Source organism: Halyomorpha halys, unplaced genomic scaffold, assembly GCF_000696795.3.
Source record: "Halyomorpha halys isolate HHAL.00 unplaced genomic scaffold, Hhal_1.1 Scaffold496.1, whole genome shotgun sequence".
Classification (NCBI taxonomy): Eukaryota; Metazoa; Arthropoda; class Insecta; order Hemiptera; family Pentatomidae; genus Halyomorpha; species Halyomorpha halys.
The window spans coordinates 120,740-143,694 of NW_027110723.1; the positions used below are offsets into that span (position 1 = coordinate 120,740).

Here is a 22,955-nt window from a genome sequence, read left to right on the forward strand (position 1 = left end):
ATTGAGTATCTTTAATTGGGTGAAAATCTGGCAGTCGAGCGGGATTCTGACCAAATCGCCTCCTTGCGCAACCATTGATCTACTAACAATACTTCTTTACAAAGTACTGAACCCCGGACTCTTCATGGGTTGTTGCGGTACAGTTTTTAATTTTAATGTATTTAGTCTATGAGAGAGAACAAAAGAATCTGCCAATTTTGGAAGCCATATTTTCAAGATGGCAAGCCGATGATATGACAAGAGATGATCAAATTGAATATATTTTGGCTAGAATAACTGCTAGAATAATAGTTATTGTCTTCTCTTTTCAAAAGCCATAAAAACAAAGAGGTCTCAACAACAGAAATAAGGCCATCTTATATAAAACAGTTACTAAGGAAGAACAGTTGCAAACCATGAGTACTTACGAAGGAATGTGAAAGGATGTTAAAGAATTAGGAAAGAAAAGTACTCAGAAAAATGTATTGACCTGTCTGTGAGAACCAGAGGATAAGATAAATGTTCTGAGGAACCGGATCTGGTGTCCTTCATCACAGTTGAGGAAGCTGGGACACGTGGAGTGCAGCCCTTTGGATAGGACTCCCAATAAACTTTTGGAAGGTAGATCTGGAGGAAGAAGAATAAGGAGGGTGTCTACGGAAAGATAACATGGAAAAACTGTTTTTAGGGAGTTAAGAGGTTGCAGATTTATCCAGGGTAACAAAGAATGTTTAGGATTGTGGGTCAGGCTTTTGTAGGGCTCTATCATCAGGAAGTAGGTTTGAATAATGTTATTATTTTCACTTTTAATTAACTTCACTCTTCTTTTGGTAACTAAAAAATAAAAGGTAATGGATACAAATTTTCCTTAACCCATAAAAAATGTAGGCAGGATTGAACAATTTATTATAATACAGCAGACTTTATATACAGCATCATTTAAGAAGCTTGTTTTTGTTTTTTTTTGTCTTTTTAATGATTCATCTTCATTTTATCTACAGTTTAAAAAAATTATTTGTTAGAAAAATAATAAAAGTAAAATAAAGTAAGTTAAAAAAGAAATAAAAGCTATTATTAAATCAAACTTATACAATATTTATAAAAAATGCCAGGTTGCAAAGTTCACAGTTAACTGCGATAAGACTGATAATTACTATAAGAGACAAATCACACTTAAAATATTTATTATCATGAAACAAAAGCATTTAATTAACACATAGAATGGACTAGAGATTTTCTGTAACCGTTGCGTTATAGCTATTTAGTTACACTCACTAACACATCACATTACAAAAGTCAAAAGTTTTGAGAAATTTATATTTCAGTCTTACCATTCAAGTATACTAACACCTGGGGAAAAATTAAAAAATATACAAACTTAAGAATCAAAACAAAAACTAACAATAAATTTACTTAATTTCAAATCAACGGCCTCCAACATATTTAACTTTAGACCGTGACATCGTACATAAACAATACATTCATTCATGGCTCATTTTGTGTTGAAAAAAGTAGTAAACATTCGATTACGAAAAGAGGAAATGTTTGAAGTTGCTTAAATAGAAATATATTAAAAGCATTATCAATATGGAAGAAATTTTACAAGTTTCTTCTCACTTCTTAAAGACATACAGGTAATTTAGGTAAAAGTGATTTAAAGAAAAAAAAACTCAACTGATTCTAAGAGATAAATACTTTAATCAAATCTTTCAATTTTATTTTTTAGTTAAAAAATATTTTATGTTTATTTATTAAAAAAATAAAACATGTCATTTTTATAAAGAAGAAATGGTAATGAGTAAACCTAGTAAAGTTAAATAAATAGAACTTGTTGATTAAAAAACACTAAAACATGAAAGGAAAGAACATTTGTATTAAAATATCACAGTACAGATCTTTATATATGATGATCATCGAGACATTTTTGTCAATAAACTTTTATTTACATAAATTCTTATTCTTTGTAACCCAATGAGAAAATATTTTATCAAACCATTAATGCGATACTTCATTATTGATTTTAAAATGAAAACGATGTGAAAATAATCGCGATAATCATTATAGTCTTTCCGCTCAGCCATGATAAGCAAAGAGTTGAGGTGGTTTAAGGGACCAGATCTGTCTCTTGTTATCTGTAAAAAGTGTCCACCTGCAACTTTTTTAAATTCTACATATGATTGATTCTAATGAAAATGTGTCTATATGCAACAAGACTTTTTCATCACCGAGGATCCAAATACAGTACTGATTGAAATCTTTGATTTTGAATTTTACAATATAATAATGGATTTGGATTCATTTTTCTTAGATTTGCATGTAAAATTCACAAAATTTGAAACTAAAACTAAAAAAAAAAAAGTTGAAGCACTGTGAGACAGTACCAGTAGGCAAGTCCTTATTTTCAGGTATCAAGGTTGGGTTAGGTCACTTGAATTACCTTAGCCCTCTGCGTATCATGGCTGAGCGGAAAGACAATAACTGAGCCATGAATAATATGATGTCAGGAGTAGAAAGTTATCATTTTGATATGGTAAGAAGGATACGCAGACATCAATGATCATCCATAATTCAACGACCCCCCCTAGAAATGAGAAGGCTTGACACAGAACCGTAACCATGCTGTGTAGACAGCTGTAGAGGTGTTCGTCCGAGACTGTCGGTAGAATTAGGATCTGCACCACTGTCTAACAGTAACTGGCACAGGTCTAGACGGCCCCAGATGACAGCTGTGTGCAACGGCGTCAGTCCAGCACCATCTCTGCTATTCAGATCGGCTCCTGTAATCGCTAGCATGGCAGCCAATCGGTTAGGCCGCTGTGGCACGGCAGGGACACTTTCAGTGACGCTTTGCCAGCTATGGCTGCTGATACTCGCCTCTGACTGCATTATTGAGACGTTCTTTTTCTTTGAACCTTTATTGACCTTTTTGGAAGAAAGTTTCTTGTTGTGTAGGTTCTTAGATCCGTGCCCATCATTAGATTTTTTTCTCAAACCATCTATCTGCAATAAAACAAAAAGAAACTTAATACGCTAAACTTGCATAAAAAGTATCTTAAATTAAACTACTTATTAGGTATATAAAAAAATCAAATTATTCAGAAGAAATCATGTCAAACAACCTTACTATGTAACATAAGAGTACATTAGAACTTCTACCTTATTTAAAGCATGCGTGCTCACTTTTCTTGGACCAACAGTAAAAAAATAAATTGGTGAGCTTTTCAGGGATAATTCTAAGTGAATAGTAGCGACTAGATAAATAGGGACATAAGCTTAGAATATTGCAAACATTTGGGGGGATATCAGTAGAAGAAATGTGGTGGACCTATTTGTTGTTACCTTTGGGATAAAATTAGAGATTTTTGAAAGATATCATTAAATTTTGAGATGAGCTGTTATTTTTTATGTGATCGGTTGTGGTAAAAATGGCGGAGATAAACGTGCAGAAGTTCTTCAGGAGATTAAAATGTCGTTCATATTATTTTAGGACATGAGTCAGAGAGGCAATATTTTTGTTGTGGTAGTGGATTGTTCCTGTGATTTCGCCGATTTATAAGTTGGGGATGAATTTTTGAAATTGGAGAGAAAAGGAGGATAATTTGGGTTTAAGATGTTGGAAAAAATGTATATTTTTGTATTCTGGGCTAAACAAAATGAAAATTTAAATGTCTTAATATGTTGAACAACCATCTTCTACCTCTAATGACCATGTTTTAATTTGAATGACCATGTCAAATGATAATTAAGAAATTTAACACTAATCCAATAATGAATCAATAAACTAATCTATATAATTTAATATTAAAATACACCCTAAAAGTTAAATTTTCTTCTAAAAATAGCTAAAATGCCATTATTCTTTTTTTTTTTTGTATGTGGAAAATATCAGAACTACAAAAAATTTGTATTTTTTTTTAAAATAACACATCAATTTTGGATCACAATATTTTTTTTGTAAAACACCATATTTTACTTAAAATTTTCCTAGTATGATACAAAATATAGTTTCAGATATTAGGTAAGTAAAATGCTATTATTTATATAATTCTTTTAAACTACAAATATCATCACAATTATTATTAAATATTTATATTTCATTGATTAATTTATTGACTTTGGCTCATAATATTTTTTTTTTTACATCCCATACTGAAGCAAATTTAATTAAGATTGTCATTCGATATCTTTAGTCGTAACACAGTCACTGCGTAATTATTTATATATTTTGAAACTTGTTCACTAATCCTGGAACCTGCTTTGTCTTGAAAATCATCACTTTTGATGCGTTTAACAATGTTCACAATTATTTTGAGAAAGAACATGTATATTATAAGCTTCTAGATGAATATGATAACTTTCAGTAGTAATTTTTTCAAAATGAATTGAAACTTCCACACAGTTTTTTTTCATGATATCCAGCCAGAATTTTCAGCGCGAACCATATGTGTAAAGCAAATAGTACAAGAGCCGGGAAGAAAAAAAGGCAGTTATCTCACCCCAATTTTTGATTACTTTAATGAAAACTAGGTATAATTACTAGTCAAAATTGATGAGTCTGAAAAGTATAGGTAGGGGGAATAAAAAATGGCAGCTGTTTCAAAACATTAATTTTTCATTCGGAGCTCTATATCTTAAAAACTACCAACAACACTAGGAAATCTATGAGAACATTATTTAAAGAAGAGTAAATTTTTTGAAATATTAGCCCTAAAGAGCTATTTACGTCCAATAGTTCTCGAGATATAGCTTTTTAAAAAGCAAAATTTCTTAAAAATCAATATATTTTGAGAAATCTACATCTTAGGAACTATGTGATGTACAGATATCTATTAGCACTCAAATTAAAGCTAGTTTAATGGACTATAAAGAACTTTATGACCTTTACCTTCGTAAGAATAGTAGTTTTCATGAAATTTACTGAAATAAATTGACTTATAGTTGAACAACTATAAACTATGAAATCCGAACGGATAATAAGTTTGATTTATGAAAAACTTCATTTTAGAAACCATTGGACATCCAGATGTCTGCCAAAGCTCAAATTAAAGGTAATTAAATTTACTACAAAATAGTTAATTATGTTTATCTTTGTAGGAGTAGTAGTTTTTATGATAATTGATAAAATAAACCCACAAAATGTTAGTTTCTAGTTGTTTGTATAAAATGTTGGATTTTTGAAAAAATATATCACTAGATCCATAAGACGCACATATGTTTGCCAACACTCAAAATAAAGGAAATTTAACTTACTATAAAGTAGTTTATGACACTTATCTTCGTAGGGGTAATAGTTTTTTGTCCGAAGACCTATAAATCAATACATTTTAGCGAATTTCATTTAAACTATTACTCCTACGAAGATAAACATCATACAAAGATAAACTCTACTTTATAGCTCATTAAACTAGCTTTAATTGGAGTGCTAATAGACATCTGTACGTCAAATGATTTTTGAGATATAAATTTTTCAAAAATAAATTCACTAACAACTGATCTTTCAGTACACCCCATACAACATTTTTATGAATGTTGCTTTTTAAAAACCTATGTCTCAAAAACTATTTAACGTAAATAACTCTATTAGGGCTCATATTTTAGCAAATTTACTCTTCTTTAAATGAGGTTCTCTTAGGTTTTCTTGTGTTGTTCCTACTTTTTATGATATAGAGCTCCAAATGAAAAATGAGTTTTTTTTATTGCTTTGAAACAGCCGCCATTTTTTATTCCCCCTACCTATACTTGGCAGACTCATCAATTTTGTCCATTAATTATACATAGCTTTCATTTAAGTAATCAAAAATTGGGGTGAGATAACTGCCTTTTTTCTCCTCTTGGGAACTTGTACTAAAACACCAAACAAAAATTTGACAGACAAAGTTTCAAAGGGAGCACAATGAAAAAAAACAAAACATACTTCTCTATTTATATAATAAGTACAAGCAAACCGGGCAATGCTTTGAAATTACTAGATTTCGGAATGTAGATAGATTAATTGAATACAATTGAAAATTTGATATAAATTACTATATTTAGTAATTTAGAAATTGGATTAATGCAATAATCCAATCAAATTAAATTAATTATATCTATCATGTATATATAGTGGTAAATAACATTATATAATAAAAATAAATGGTAAAAAAATAGAAACAACTTCAACAGAAATCAACCGATCTACACGAAATTTGGGAGTGTTTTAGGGCTCTATGAACTGTACCAAGAGCACAAACAGGATCTAATTAAAAGAATTAGAACTGAAGGTATAAAATAAAAATTTTGACAATTTTTTCTCAATTTGAAACTAATATTTAACATAATTAAACCTAAAGGATTGTAATGTAAGTGTAGTAAAAGATTTTTTAGGAGTGAAACAAAGTTCATATTCACTTTTAGCCTCTCAAGAAACAGATTAATACAAATTTCTGAAGATTCGGAAAATAAAATTTTTTGCATACATGGAAAAATTCCAAAAAATTCATTAACTTCCACAGGACTCGACCAATCTTCACCCAGGTGTAAAGAATATTTCATCCTTATAAGGAAAATAAATCTACATTATTTAAAGGTTTCAGATGATCGGAAAAATGAATATGATTAGCTTTTTTATAAAACAATTTTTTTTTCATCTACTTTACTGAAATCCTTTTGTTCATTTTTAGTGAATAACAAATTATCTAACAGAATCAGTAATATATTCCTCTTATTCTTCAGAAAGAGACAAATCGATTAGCATATAATGACCATGAAGAAATTGTATACTTTGAATGGTATGGTTTTGCAGCACATAAAGTACAATCAGATCTTCAATTCTATATATGAGATATCAAGACATGATAACCATAACAATCAGGATCGCAGCATTAGCAAATGGGTGAAAAAAAAAATATAATAGAGACCTGTTTGGAGAGACTGGTCAGACAATGCCTCGTGACTTAAAGGCAATAATGTTGTATGTTACAATTTTACATTTTATTTCATTTCATTAAGTACAAGAAAATATTACTTAAACAGTAGTAAAGTTTGTGTTTAAATAATACTGTTCACATAATGTTGTATGTAACAAAAAGGACATCCTTAGTAAAAAGATTAATATTTAGTCTGTCAAAAAACAATTATTATTTGGTCTGTTTTCCACAGTTTGAAAACTGTAATATACAACATTATTATAGCCCATGATTTATATGTTAATTAATATACCAATGATCTGACTATTCTTTGGTCAATTTCGATAATCAAACAGAAACACATAGTTGTTCAAAGTTTCAAAGAACTTCTTTCATTTATGAAGGAAGCATTCATTGTTAGTTTCTAAACTAAAAATAAAAAAAATATATAATAAATAAAAATAGGCATTCTAATAATATTAATATATATGAGAAGAAGGTGGTCAGGGGATCTGTCAGTGGAGAACAAAAATAAGTATAATTTATATTATTAGTGCCAACATTTCGGCCAGAATTTCATACCTCCATCAGGACTAAGTAAAAAAAACAAAACAAGATAACAACAATAAAGAATAAAAAATAAAACTTATATAATAAGAAGATAATACAACAAATAATATAAGTAACTAAGTAATATAGAAAGCAACTAAGTAGATTAAATATAATGAGAAGTAAAATAAAAAATTGGAAGATGGAATAGTTTAAATTACGCATGGTCGTAATAGATAGTAGGAAAAGTAGGTATTTTTTTCTGCTGTATGGGTGGCATTGGTTTATACCATACAGCCAAAAATTAATTAACTATATTCTATTTGTTACAGCTATTATTTGTTAAATATTATATATATATATATATATACAGTTGACTGTTTAACTTTAAATATAAGAAGATGGTCAGGGTGGCAGTCAAAAAAGAACAAATAGTTTTTAACTATTTAATGTCCGACGTTTCGCCCCATTTTGTAGGGCTAAAAAGATACAAAAAACAACAAAGAATATTACAACAATAAGATAAAATAAGGTAAATTAAGGTAGGATACATATTATGTAAAAATTAAGTGATAAGAAAATTATATATAAATAAAAGGAAGGAAGACATAAAATATATGTATGTATAGTTGACCGTAAAAATTGATATATAAGAAGATGGTCAGGGTTGCGGTGAAAAGTGAAACAAAAATAGTTTACAACTATTTATTTTCCGACGTTTCGCCCCACTTTCCAGGGCTTCATCAGGGCTCCTCAAATGAATAGGTTGAACAGCTCTGTTCTGTTGTCTCTATTCACATCATATTTATATATTGCTATGTATCGAGGCATTAGCTATTATTACAACAATATATCGTTTATTAAGGTTTTTCGCCATCTGTCCCTATTCCTATTCAGGTAGGAACCTTTTACTGCGTTCCTGGATGTATACACATCTGTGTTTAGTTTGCCACATTCCCTTATTAGATCTACCTATTCTTAAGTGTTACAACAAAAACGACAGTTTTTGAGGAAGGATCAGAGTCCAATTAAGTAGGTGCAGGACCTTCCTGGACTAGGAGCAGGACAACTAGACCAGGAAAAAGAACAGTGAAGAGGAAGATTTAGACGAGAGAGGACCAGACTGGACATTCAAATTGTTTTATCGTTTATAAAAATGTCTGCATCTTGTTTACAACACAGCCCTGCAAAATGGGGTGAAAGTTGGTTACTCAATAGTTTTTCACTATTTTTGTACCTTTCTTGACCTGGATAACCTTTCAAACTAACATGTAAGAAGATAAAAAAGATATAAGAAAATAGACAATGGTCATATTAAAATTATGAAAAAAATAGAACAGAAAAGAATAAATATATAAAAAAATAATTTGTGTTCTCTACTGACCATTCCCTCGACTATCTTCTCCTCATATAATATCAACAGTCAATAACAAACAAATCATAATATTAAATATACCATATATTTAAATAGTTATAAATATAATATGTCTATAATATAAAGATGTAATTATATAAACTGTAATTAAAATATTAACAAAGATTACAAACTTCTCTTATACTTGGAATATAGTAATATTTAGTTATAAAAGAGAAAAACAGGGAAAAAAAAAGAAGATAAAAAAGCAATTCCACTAAAGAAGGCATCAAAAACAACCTTGATCAAGATTTTTGGCACCTGTTCCCAAATCACGGAAATTGAGCCTACCTTAACAATCCAAGCCACTCGTCACGCCTGATCTCCCGCCCTCTCCTGTTGTTTCCGCATCGAGTGGGTAATTAGAAAATGTAGGCAACCTGTAATGAAGTTTAGCCTTCCCTGCCACTAATAACGGTGAAAAACTCCAATATGTAAAACTCAGAAATAAAAAAAAAAAAAGAAAATAAAAGAAAAAGAAAAAAAAGAAAAGAAAAAAAAAATTCTTTATTAATTCTGTGAAAGTACATAAAAAAAAAAAAAAAAAAATAGATAACTTACAATACAATTAATCTGAACAACATAATTCAATTAATTTCAAAATTTATACAAGAACAATTAAAATATAAATTAGAATTAAATAATGGATATAATATAAATAAATTGCATTGAAAAATAGCATCGTATTGTATCAGAATAACTCCAATATCCATAACATCTTTTGATTAGCATTTTTATTCTCGTCAATTTTTTTCAAATCTTTATTTGCCTTCCTCAATCAGACTTTTAATTTTAAAATAAAGAAATAACATGCACAAATTCAAAGATCTACCAGTAAATGTATAATTAAAATTAACAGAAATAATTATTATAATTATGAATAATAAGAGAGAATTAAGATATAATTTGGAGAAACAATAGGAATTGTCAATTATAAACGTTGTAAGCCTAAACTTCCTTTTGGAGATTTTTGGGTTACATTTTTCAATCTGTAGTATACCCTATAATTTATCCTGCCATATTTGCTTTAAATTTTAATAAAATTACTGTAATATACTGTTTACAAATTTTTATGCAGGAATGGGTAGATCATTGATAATGCACTATGCTACAAGCTCTAAGGACCCAGGTTCTAATCTGTTTCAATGTAACCGTGAGTCAGCCCTGTAAGGCCCTTAGGGGTTCACCCAGCCTCATAAATTGGGTACCCATAAGTTAGGTTATAATAAATGGATGTGTAGAAAGTGAGGTTTGGCATTGATACTTGAAGATCTGCTGCCAAATTAGTAAGCAATTTTGTGTATAATTTACATAGAATTTGTCTATATATTGTTTTCTTTCTAAACGTATTAATTTAATTAGAAATTGTGAGAGTTCCAAGCTGTGAACAAGGAAGGGATGGCTTCAACCACCATTTTATTTAATGAAGATCAATGTTTTTAAGCGCTAAGATACTATCTATTTAAATATCTTCAAAGGCGAAGAGAATTGTCGCATGAGGAAATCTCTATATTCACATAAATTTCAACTGATTAACTGTTAAAATTTACAATGTAAATGCTGGTGTGTACGAAAAGGTTGAGAAGACCATTTACCAAAGTATGAGAATTTTTTTCTTTTTCTATGTTGTAAGTTGATTCTCTTGACTTTTAGAACATGATGAGGTAAATTTAGGACAAAAAAAACATGAAATTTTCCTCAATTTTTTCTTTCTTTCGACCAAAAAACTTTACTATATGAACCTATAAAATTAAAAAAAAAAAAATTATATAGTTCCATTATACAATGGAAAAGACCAGAAACAGAAAAAAAAGGGTGAAGTGAACCAGGAATGAAATGAATTGACTTTTTGGGGAAAAAAGAGCGAGGTGGTCCAAGTCACTCCAATGATGGGGTGACTCAAGCCGGTTTTATTAATTTTTTTAAAAATTCCCCCGAATCATTTACAGTCAATTTTCAAGAACGAATAGGAGCTTGTCTGAAAATTTAGCTTGATAACTACAGTATTGATACAGATTTTTTTTTTTTAATATGTACACATGTTTATCGAGATTTACCACTGTACATAATAATAAATTCAGTAAATTTGCTGTAAGTTTATAATGGAGTGATACAGGCGTGTAAAGAAACTATCCATTGGTAGCACTCTAATAATGTTTTTATATTCATGTTTCAAGACCATCTTCTTTTCAGGCGCCTTGGAGGATTTTTAGGAATGGATGAGGAGGCAGGGTTAGAAACTAGTGGGTTTGGGTGGTTAGATCGGATACATATGGAACATTAAAGATTTTACAAAGGATTTTGGATTGTAAGGATTGGATACGAGAGGAATTCAAAGGTTTAGTGGATCCCAAAAGCTCGACTCCATATGTCCAGATAGGCCTTACAATATTGGGTAGATGTAGATCAGTATTTTGTAATGGATTGGAAGTTTAGACTGTTTGTCTAGTAAGTGCTGTAATAGTCAGAATCGACGTAGTTTCCTGTCTTTTCAGTCTTGCATAAGGATTCCAAGTCAGTTGTTTGTCCAGATGTAGTCACAGACAACGGATCTGTTCTACAGAGGTATGAGCAACATTATTAAAGTATACTGTAGGGCAGTCGGCAGGTTTACAACAAAGAGTAAAGGTGATTTGATGGGATTTATTTTTATCCTCCAATTTTGGCACTATTCTTTGAGGGTTGTGATATGGGATTGGAGAGTTTGGGATGCAATCAAAGGGCTATTATTAACTGCGAGCACACATGTGTCATCGGCATACGTGGTGAGAATAGTGTTAGGATATCAGCGGTCAAGACTGTGTAGAGGATGGGAAAGAGGATACTACCTTGAGAAACACTAGTGGTTTGAGAGAAGAGGGAAAATTAAGAACCATTGTAGTTTACTTTGAATAACCTATCAGTGGGGCCGCCCATAGCTCAGTGGTTAAGACACAGTCTTACCAATTTGATGTCTATTGGCGGTACCGGTTCGAATCCGGCCTGGGACGTCGACTTTTTTCATTGCGTGGCGGTCCCACAAAATGAAGAACTTTGACCACACCAACCATGGTTAGGCAGTATAGGACTCCAATGGGAGTCTTGGCCGGAAAAAAAACAAAAAAAAAAAAAAACCTATCAGTGAGAAAGGAATGGATGATGAGAAAATATGTAGGAGGTAGGAATTTGACGAGTTTGTAAAGCAGTTCCGGGTGCCTGACTCGATCAAAATTCTGCTCAATATCAAAAAAGACTCCCATGCAGTACATTCTGCATTCCAAAGAAGATGAGACAACGTCCAACACACGATGACATTGCTGGATAGTGGAGTAGGATGTTCAAGAATGCAAGCTGGTGATTATTTCTGCGATTATATGATTGGAATCTAGGATGGAGCACAGTCATTTCAAAATGAGTTTTTTTCCTATGATCGGTGATAGAGAGATAGGACGGTAAGAGGATGGGTGTTCTGGTGGCTTATATAGAAATATAAAAAAGTTTTTCATTTACCCAGTATTTGTTGAACAAATAAAAAATTTAGTTAGGATATACTATTCATACCTGACTCGTACTTAGTCTAAAATGTTGCTGATAAACTTGAATAAATTTTAACCTCTACCCTGTCTAATGAGCGGTCCACGCTGGATGGGTTTGCCCTTTGCAATATAAAATAATTTAATTAAAATTAAAACAAATATTTTGTAATAAATTGTATGGTAATACTGAAGATAGACAAATGAAACCCTAAAACATCCAAAACTAGTGAAGAATTAATTAAGGAAGGACCATTATTTGTTCAATAGGAAATTTTAAAAACTTTTTAACAAAAAAATTATATTTAATAGAAGAATATTGCTTTTCTAAAAAGTTAAAAAATATTTTTATCTTCTTCAAATTAATTAACAAAAACAAGTACAGTATAACAACTATTAATCAACCATCTTATAATTAGAGTAATGGCTGGTTACCATTTTTGCCAGTAGATCTGAGGTTTAGGAATTTTAAAGGAAAGTATTAACAGAAATGTAGAATAAATAATGACATACAATATCATTTTTTGAAAAATTTTGTTATTTTAACTTTCAATATTTACAGAATTTTAAAAGCAAAAATCTCTTAAAATTTTCATTATTACGAAATCCATCCGCTTCCTTCTCTATATACATATATTTTTTTTCAGTTAATCTGAATCTGAAGATGGTAATGATTAGTCGGGGTTCTATTATACTTTCAATAATTATTAGTATACATTTTTTTTACAAATGCCATGAATCAATATAATGGAAAGTTGGTTAGAGTAGTTAGTAAATGCTAGATGGCCAAGTACGTTGGGGTAAGGGTCCTAAAGTGCTCGGTTTGGAGTGGTTGAATTACCACTCAGGTCGTTTAATTTTTATTTCGCGCCAGATCTTAACAATCACTTCCAATATGGTTAGTTTGATGGCAATCACCGACCAATATTGGTTAGAGAAAAAGAGCATTAAGTCCCATTGCTGAATTGGTTACTCCCACCAGTATAAGTACCAGTAAGAAATGCTAACTTCTTACCAAACTGGTGGGTAAGTGTTAATTGGAGGACTTCAAAATTTGTTTTTCTTTAAATTCAGTATTTTATGTCTGATTAAATTAAGAAAAATATTAAGCTATGATATGTAATTAATGTCAATTATAGAAGGAGCCTAATAAATGTGTATTATAAAATTGAAAGTTATTTTCTAACAACCGTTAGATTGAATAAAATAAATTAACAATATTTATTTTATATTTTAATCTGCATACTTAAACTTAAAAAATACTTCTTAACCCATAAATATATTCCTTAATTATTTCTTAATTCATTAACACGACAATAAGAAAAGGCACAACTTACTTGTGACATAGCATAAGAGGATGAATAGGCTCCACTAAAACGCCTAACCTTCAGGAAAAAAAATAATAGACTGAATTAAAATTGGCATAACTGAAACTTCAAATAAAGTGGGGATTATTAAAAATAAATAAATCAAAGAAAATACAATTAATTTTAAATCTCATCACATTAAATAAATTTTAAGTTTATTTACAATTGTAGAATTACTCTGATTAGACTTTTAAAAAATCAATGGTCCTCAATGATAAGTTTTTTTTAATGGCCTACAATAATTGTTGGTAAATACTTCAAATTCTTATTAAAATAAATGTTATTAGTTATATATTAAATTATGATTATAATTATAAATGTATGAACTTATAGAGGGCAAAAAAGTCATTAAACTATATTTTTGTCACATAGTACAAAATCGCACCTAGCTCGCATCTGTTTGACTACCATAGAAGTTCTTTTTCCTTTCCTATTAGTCTTCAATATTACTATCACCTCCATCAAGGATCACAGCAACTAAACGCACAGCAGCAAATTATGAACCATTGAGTTTACCGATAAGCTCCAATAGAATTGTGCTCCATCTTACAGACGAACGAAGTAACAGAGTGGGTTCACAGCAACAGGAAGATGCCAGGTTCCCTCTAATAGAAAGAAGTCCCCTAACTAGGAAGAAGGGGAGTATGACAGAGTGCTCACTGGCAACTATTAGAAACTAGAAAATACGTTCTTTGTGTTTGATCTGCTCAGTTGTTTGTATACAGTGAAATAAAGCTTTTAATATAAAGGTTCATTGTTTTATAAAAACTATGTATAATTTTTAAGTGAAATATAAGAAAAATTGTCCTGTTCGGAAATTATATAACGTAAAGTATGAAGCATTTTAATAAAGAAGCTATTTAAAGGACCTACTTGTGTTGAATCTGTTAACTTCAATCAACTTAAATTCAAGGTACGATCACAATTGCGAGTAATCATATAGAAGGAAGCGGAGAATAAAAAAGAATAGAAATAAAATAATATCATTTTAATTAATATGATTTATGTATCAACACAAACTGAGGTATAGAAATAGTTAAATATTTTTCTCATTATTGTAACATAAATGCTCTCTTCTAGTTTATAATAATACATACTTAATAACTATCATTAATATAAAAATGTAACTTTTTTCGGTATAGATTAAATTTTTATTGAAACAAAAAACAAAAGCTTTAATAACTAAAGCATACTAGAGACTAGTCCATCAAAATGGAAGGAATTATGACTTTAATGAAAGGAAAAATAAAATTTTAAACATCAATTTTATTCTAATATTCAGTATAACACTTATACCTCAGCTTTTGTGTCCATACTACAGTCCCAATTTGCCAGATAGTCCTGCAAATACATCAGGATTATTAGATATTTCCATGAGTAATCTTGTATTTCAATACACATATATCTAACATTTTAAAAAAACTCTAAGTTATTAGTACCTAAATATTTTTATTTAACTGATGATTTCATCCATAAAAAATTAATTTTTATTGATCAAGAACATTTATTAACTGAAATGAACTGTTTATCCAAAATTAAGAAATTATAATGAAATAATTATTAAAAAATTCTGCTAATAGTGAAAGGGTGGAAATTTTTTTAAAATTTTTAAATTTATTATTCATCCAATGAGATGAAGTAAAAAATTCTTCTATTAACAGCTTTCTTTAATTACCTCAATTTATACATAATGTTTTGAGGCCTCATTTCCATTTTTATAATTTCAAATTTTCTTCATTATTTATTCTCCTTCTCTACAGAAATAACAATAATCATTATTTCTATATTAATCCAATAATAATATAAATAATTTTATTAAACCATTATTAATAATCGTGGAATTAATTTGTAATACACTTATTCTCTTGTTAACTGGGGTGAAGTTCATGACTGACTTCCTTGCTTCTGGACTGACTATGTAACTATCTGGACTGACATCTGTTGCATTTTTGGTGTTTCTACTGGAGTAGAACAATGTGTAGCCGTCGATTGTGGTTTCACTATCCTCTGGCCATCTTACCCCCTTTATGGCTCTGATTGGTATTCTGTACTGTTTTACCTCATTCACTACTGTTTGGGGTGCCCCTAGTCTTTATAAGCTCTGAATCATTCCAAGATCCAATATGCAGTCCCTTATTCTAGGCCGGGTTCGTTACCATATTAAGAGTCTGATTTTCTGAGGATGGTTTGGGTTTTGTAATAAGTTCTTTTTTACAGAATAGGGTAATTAGCCATAGGGCCTAGGCCAACCCCCTACCTGAAGGACCAGGAGCTATGCGTTAGATACAGGGGGTCGCTCACCTCGCCATGCCTTCCCCAATTAATGAGGCTGGATGTACCCCAGGAGCTGGATTTGAACCTCGGTTCTATGGAGTTAGTAATTTTTGCTGTATACTCGTATTAAAAATTTTAATTGCATATTTTCAATAAGGAGAGACTTTTTAAACAAACATTATTGTTACATTCACTCCAATTGGAGTGAATGTAATAAGTTTCTCCCTAAAGCATTATATTTCTATAATATTTGTCTATGATTATAGACTATTCTATAAAGAAGACTATATAAGGAGAATAGATAATATACAAAATTTGAAATCATAGAAATATTATTCATAAGTCTACCTGATGATGGGGTGATGGCCCCAAAATGTTATGGATAAATTAAAGTAATTAAAGAAAGTTATTAATAGAAGAATTTTTTACTTCACCTCATTAAATAATTGCACAATTCTTTCAGTCAAATGAACCTAAATTATTGTTCATCCATATAATACCTAAAATTAATGAAACTTTTTGAGTGAAAAAAAAATTACTTATTAAAAGTATAAGGTAGTTGAATGAGGAGAAGATAGTTGGGGGTGCGGTCAGTAAAGAACACAAATAAGTTAAAACTTATTTATTTGCGCCAACGCTTCGGCTATAATTTCAAGCTTTCATCAGGGCTAAGAACAAAAAACAAGATAACTACCAATAAATAAAAAGATACACAGAAAGATTAGAAAATAACAAATATTATAGATACATTAACAGTGTAGAAAGACATCTATGGCCTAAGTATTATAATTAGATAAAGCCTGTATGAGAAAAGTAATATTAAAATTAATTAAGAAGAAAGAACAAATAATAAAATACAAATAAAAATCTAGCTAGTAAATATATGCACAAAATGAAAATTATTTACAATAAAGTGATGAAAAAAGTGGGAAATAAAACGTATATATGGGTAATTACAACATAATATGTAAGTAAAATAACAGTAAAAAAGAAATAAAATATAATGCTATAAAATCCAAAACAAATAAAGAAATATGAATATTTTAATTTAAAATAAAGTCAGTAACAGTGTCAGCGTTAGGGTTCTTCATTGACCGCACCCCCAAGCTTCTTCTCATATATATATATATATATATAAGGTAGTTAACAAACATAACATCATTATAAGGTAGTTAACAAAAATTTGTTATATTTTCAAGAGGATCACTGAATAATAAAGAACATCCTGAACATAAACGAGCATTCATACTTCAACCAAACATTACACATTGAATGTTAAGTGAATATCTCCATTTTAGTTTGGCTAACTTAAAATAAAAAAAAAATTTCATGCCTGTAATTTGAGTTGTCATCATGTAGTTCAGAATTAAACACCTTTAATCAAACTTAATATTAAAAATAAATATATAATAATAAGCAATAAATAATAGTGCTGACAAGGATATATTACAAATGATATAAACAAGCTATAACAAAAATTACAACTTTGAAAGGTATATTCGATTGGAAAAAACATCAAAATACCTCTCAGAGAATAAATCTAAAACTATACAACTTTAAAATTACTGTGCACAAAGTTCTCTGCATAATATTCATTTCGAAGTGCATAGATCCTTTAACCTCTTTCTATAATTTTTACAGTACGGTTAGAAACATTGAACAGAAAAATAGAAAAAGAGTCTATTTACTAAGAAATGAATATTTTGTAAATATTTCTTTCTTTCAAGTTTGTTAAATATTTTATTTATAACACAAATTAAGTATTTCATTATTACACAAATAATATAAACATATATAAGAAGATAGTCAGGGTTGTGGTCAAAAGTGAAACAAAAATAGTTTACAACTATTTATTTTCTGACGTTTCCCCCCACTTTGCTCGGCTTCATCAGGGCTAAAAAGATACAAAATGATACAATGATAAGAATAAAAATACAAAGATAAGATACCTTATCATTGTATCTTATCTTTGTATTTTTATTCTTATCATTGTATCTTTTTAGCCCTGATGAAGCCCTGCAAAGTGGGGCGAAACGTCGGAAAATAAATAGTTGTAAACTATTTTTGTTTCACTTTTGACCGCAACCCTGACCATCTTCTTGTATATCAATTTTTACGGTCAACTATATATACATATATAAATAATATAAACATTTTAAAAAAATGTTTTAGTCATAATTTCTTTTATACAACTTCTGTAATTAATCTTAAAACAGTATAAATGATAGAGATGATATCGATTACTTGTTTGCCTCTCAGGGTGGTGATTGTGACAAACATCATAATTCATTAAAATTAAATTTAAGAAATATTAACCTTTTCAAGAAATAAAAATTAAAATTAAAGTATAAATATTAATTACTGGAAGTTCACTGATTGACTATGTGTATTATTAATAAATGTTAGTAATAAATATAGTAATATTAGTAATAAGTTATCACTATTTGAGTTTTATTTTTTTTACTGCACCTGGACCATATTCCATTTATTAATAAATGTTTAAGTGTGAACGTAATTTCAAATAATTAGTCAGGATTAGTCAAGATAAAATATAATAAACAAATTAACGACTTATGGTTTATAAATTATTTTTAATTATATTTCATTGATAAATTGTATACCATTTAAAAGTTGATATATAAAACACCAGAGCCCTGTTTCTTAATAAAGTACAAACTAATACTATGTTTGTAGTTGGTACAATTTCACTGACTTACAACATTCTGCCAGATAATTTTTTACTTTTAAACTCATTTAATATCACTAATAGTCATCCCTATCATGAAACAAAATGTATTAGTGATTGCACTTTCTATTTTATGTACTTGTATTTATGGAGTTATACTATTGACTTTTATTATCAAACAGGCCCCAGATGTGATTTGGCTGGCCATAAGCAACTGGTGGTCTCTACATCAATGTTTTCAATCTGATGAATGTCATACAGTAATGATTTATATCAAAAAAGGTATTTGAGTGTTGAAGCTATTAATATTAATTAATAAATAAACCAATTCCTAATAAATAATTCAAGAAAAGTATTATTTTTTTTTCTTAGGGTCAAAATCACTATAAGAAATAGTTTAACCTCTGATTAATCCTTATAATAAACGGATAGTAAACTTTAAAAAGTTAGAATAAATACAACAAAGAAACCAAAGTACAGGAAACAATATATTATCAAGAAATGATAACATACAAATCTGCATTATACACCTGATTAAAGAGTGTAGAAGGTTTAATCCAGCTTTTAAATAAATTCACCCAATGATTAATCTAAAGATATATTTGATGGATCAAAAAAATTCATTTAATTAAACGTTCTTAATCAATATCATAAAATTACTAGAATAATATAAATAAAAGAGGTTTGAATTAGAAACTATGGAATTGCGAACATTGTATTTTTAAAAAAACATCTCATTTAAACTTGAAAATTGATTACTACATAAGAAAATGTAATTGAACCTCAAAACAAATTCATAGAAACAACTGCTAACTTTTAAATTATCTGAAAAACCAAGATGCGATGTAAAGAAAAAGGGAAGAGAATGTAAGCTTTTTTGAAAATTTGTTGTTCTATAACTGTCTTGACTTTAAAATACATAAATGTATGTAAATAAATATTTTTATAAGGGCAATTATTACTTCTATAAAATCCACGACAACTTCCACAGTCACTGTAGGTAACAATACTGCAATAGATATACTTACTGGTCAAAGGCCAAGTAAATTTAATCCATATAAAAATAAAAACAAAAGTTTAAATAACCCATCTACGACTTCAACTACTCATCAAAACAAACCAATCGTTCAATACTTGGGTACTGCAGTGCACGGCCACTTTGATGTGATAATGTTTAATTATGAAGCAGTATCGAAATATTTATGATATTTTAACAAATAATACGATTAAGAAATATTTTATTTATAACCCACAGATTAATGGAATAAAAGGAATATCTCTTAAAGGGAAAAAATAAATAGCTGTAAAATAATATCCAGAACTAGAGTTAGGTTAAGGTTATTTGCAATAGAAATAATATTAAAAAAAAAAAGAAATATCCCATAAAAATCTAACCTGGAAACTTCGGAAAACCATTTTTCCCTTTTATAAATTATTATATAATATTTACAATAACAAATGCTAAGTCAATCTGGGTAACTAACAATTATGGTTGTTGTTTTAAAATAATCTGTTACGAAACTTACATTTTAAATTGGCAGATGTTTGCTTTTATTTTTTTATCTACTTTAAAAATAAATGAATTTGTTACTAAAAAAAATTGGGTTAAAATAATTAAATATACAAATAACCATCGATGTTTTGAACCATTAAGTATGCACATGCATCGGTTATGTTTTGAAAAATTGTTTTATTATAATTTACGTTATATTCTTTTTTTTTAATTAATTTTTTTTTCACTTCTGGTCATTTTGATCTGTTTTCGATTTACTGTTTCTAGACCTGAATTTAAATTATCAATTTTGTCTGTCCATCTGTTTTCGGTCTCCCACGTGGTATATTGCTAGCTACACATTACTTTAGTAGTCATGTGGCATTCGTGCTTGGGAGGTGATTGGTGTTGGGTTATTTCTTGGTATATACATTATTTATACTATTTTTCCTATCATGAGATCCTCGCAGTGTATATGTAATTCTTCATCTACCTTCCATATTTTTAAATTCATTTTAAGTTGATCCAATTGCCTTGCGAAATTTGTCTCTAGCCTTATTGTTATTGGATAAGCCTGGATTTGGTGTTGTTCGGATTTTTAATATCAGATAATACGGAGTGAGTAAAATTATTTTAATAATGTGTACCTGTCTTAGCTTGTTATAAGTAATTTTCGGGCGTAATAGATGAAATTCTAGGAACCAAAATATAAAAATCACGTACTTGTACTGGAATACCCCTTCTTGGTTTTGAGATTAACAGTTTTAATGAACTTATTATTTGCTTCTTCTTCTCGACTTAGACCTTGAGTAATGGCATCATTTTTTTTTTTTTTTTTTTTAATGGTTTCTGAATAGCACAGCCATTCTACTTCCGTCAGTTTACATACTGTGTTCATTTATTGCTCATAATTTTCATTGTTATTCGTATATTTGCAAATTTAGTTCATAATAAATGATTGATCATTGGGGATCAATTTGTTCTCATTTTATAAAAAAAATACAGGAATGCATTTGATATGATTCTCGTGTTTTTCGGTATTGTTAAATTTTTAATTATTGAGTATTCTGGTTAAATTCAATTAAATTTTATCTTATGCAGGTATGTTGTCTTTTTTTTGTCGAGATTTTCCTAATGTTTAGGTATGATTTTCATTTTAAACAAAACGCATAAAAAACTACACCGACGGTGTCTTTTAAGGTACTTCTACAGGTCAGTCAAGGAGTGACAATCAAACCATAGACTGACAAACAGTGTGTAAGGTTAGGATTATAGAGAAAAAGGGAGGATGTGAGTTCTCGGGTTTCATATTATTCTGGTGGATAAAAGCCATTTTAATGAACGTAAAAGCTTTCTGTTATAGTCGAAAGATACATTGCACAAGATTTTTATTGCTGGATATCTCATTTACGAGTCAGCTTCGTGGTTCAAGTCAGTCAGGCTTTTGAATGATGACTGTCAATCGGACTGATCGTGTATGGCTCCATTTTGAATTTTCTGATGATTTTGGCGTTAATTTTTTTTTTTTTTTGCGTTCTGTTTCGTTACTCTAATGTTTTGTTATTTTTTAAGCCGATCATATATATCAAATTTTTCTTTCTCGTATATTAGGCAATTGAGGTTAAACGTTGCAAGTCTATTTATTTTTAGTCTAAGGGAATTTTTTCTAGCAGTTAAATCAAATTATTTTTTGTTGCTATTATTGTATGATATAAATAATCCACTGAATGATAAATTCAATTTGAAGCTATTTATATAAAAATAAATAGATAAGTTTGCTTTCCATCCATAAGGCGGCCTTGTTTCCATGAGAGAAACATGATATCTCATTTCTTGAGTGGTTTGAACCTGTTAGGCAGCCTGCAGCATTTGATATAGCTCAGTCTACCACATGGTCTCCATATAGACAAGAGCTCTATGCAGTGAAAAGGGATAGAAATAACTTTTACTTTAATATTTTTATTTATAGATTGTATATTTATCATGAATGCATTATTTATAAATTATTATATGTGTATGTATATAGTTATGAATGAATATTTAATTATAATGGTTGGGAGACTAAAGTTGTATGTTCCTTTAACATACAGCAAGTTAACTGACCTATAGAAAATTTTCGTTTCGGAGGGAATTACAGTACTGTGCTGAATTTTCACATAAACTGAAAAACAAATAGTTTGTAATATCTTTAATCAGTTTGTATTAATTTAAAACTCTCATAGGATAATTATTTGTTATTTTTGTTATATAGTATATAAATAATATTAGTACCATAAATTATATAAGATGAAAGGTTTTAGACATATTTAAATAAAATATTAATGATTATTTGATTCATCAATGGGAGCACATGGTTACATTACATCACATTTTTCTGGTTCTAAAGAGTAAACAAAACAATATTTTCAGCAATTTTTTTTTAATTTGATATAAAATTACTGACTATTATTTTTTTGTAAGTATATAATAAGGTTTTATTTCATAAATATTAGTATATAAAATAATTATTTCATTCCTTCAGGCTATACCCTTATACAATTCATTGTATTACTTATAACGGTGTTATAGATTTTGGTTAAAAATAAACAGAAAGAAAAAAAAAATCGAAAACAACTTAGAAATAAAGTAAAATACAGATTGTTATTGGTGAGTGTTACAGTAATAAACGTTTAGTTCTCTTATGTTTATATGTTAGAGTCGTTGTTTTTGTGTGTAAAAATAATTTCTTATTTCAGTTATAAAAGAGTTTAAAGAGTTAGGGCAAAATTGAAAGAAATTATGGGTCAAGTTGTATATAT

The 22,955-nt window shown here is 29.1% G+C and overlaps 1 protein-coding gene across 26 annotated transcripts; it reads right to left on the minus strand.

The window, feature by feature from the left end:
- Positions 1-864: 864 nt before the first annotated feature.
- On the minus strand, positions 865-21,167 carry LOC106683577 (ankyrin repeat domain-containing protein 65). Of its 26 annotated transcripts, XR_010843808.1 has the most exons (6): positions 19,694-19,817; positions 16,519-16,647; positions 15,002-15,046; positions 13,676-13,723; positions 9,118-9,266; positions 865-2,979 (listed from the first exon to the last, which is right to left on the minus strand). XR_010843808.1 is itself a non-coding variant. In XM_067048835.1 (5 exons), exons 3-5 carry the CDS (start codon positions 15,017-15,019, stop codon positions 2,548-2,550), a joined length of 498 nt encoding a protein of 165 aa, XP_066904936.1. In that variant the 5' UTR covers positions 15,020-15,046; positions 16,519-16,647; positions 19,694-19,808; the 3' UTR covers positions 865-2,547. The 26 variants fall into 26 exon arrangements, 16 of the variants coding, with proteins under 16 accessions (XP_066904936.1, XP_066904940.1, XP_014280615.1 ...); XR_010843809.1 differs by lacking the exons at positions 16,519-16,647; positions 19,694-19,817 and adding an exon at positions 20,881-21,167; XR_010843810.1 differs by lacking the exons at positions 16,519-16,647; positions 19,694-19,817 and adding an exon at positions 20,192-20,241.
- Between the last annotated feature and the right edge of the window lie 1,788 nt (positions 21,168-22,955).

What these genes read in the sequence shown, in the direction of transcription:
- LOC106683577 (XM_014425124.3), bottom strand. Translation starts at nt 20,081, where the DNA reads ATGGTTTTCCGAAGTTTCCAG. An exon ending in TGGTTTTCCGAAGTTTCCAG is followed by an intron (nt 15,047 to 20,060) that starts GTTAGATTTTTA and finishes ATGTATTTGCAG; the next exon opens with GACTATCTGGCAAATTGGGA. An exon ending in GTATGGACACAAAAGCTGAG is followed by an intron (nt 13,724 to 15,001) that starts GTATAAGTGTTA and finishes TTTTTCCTGAAG; the next exon opens with GTTAGGCGTTTTAGTGGAGC.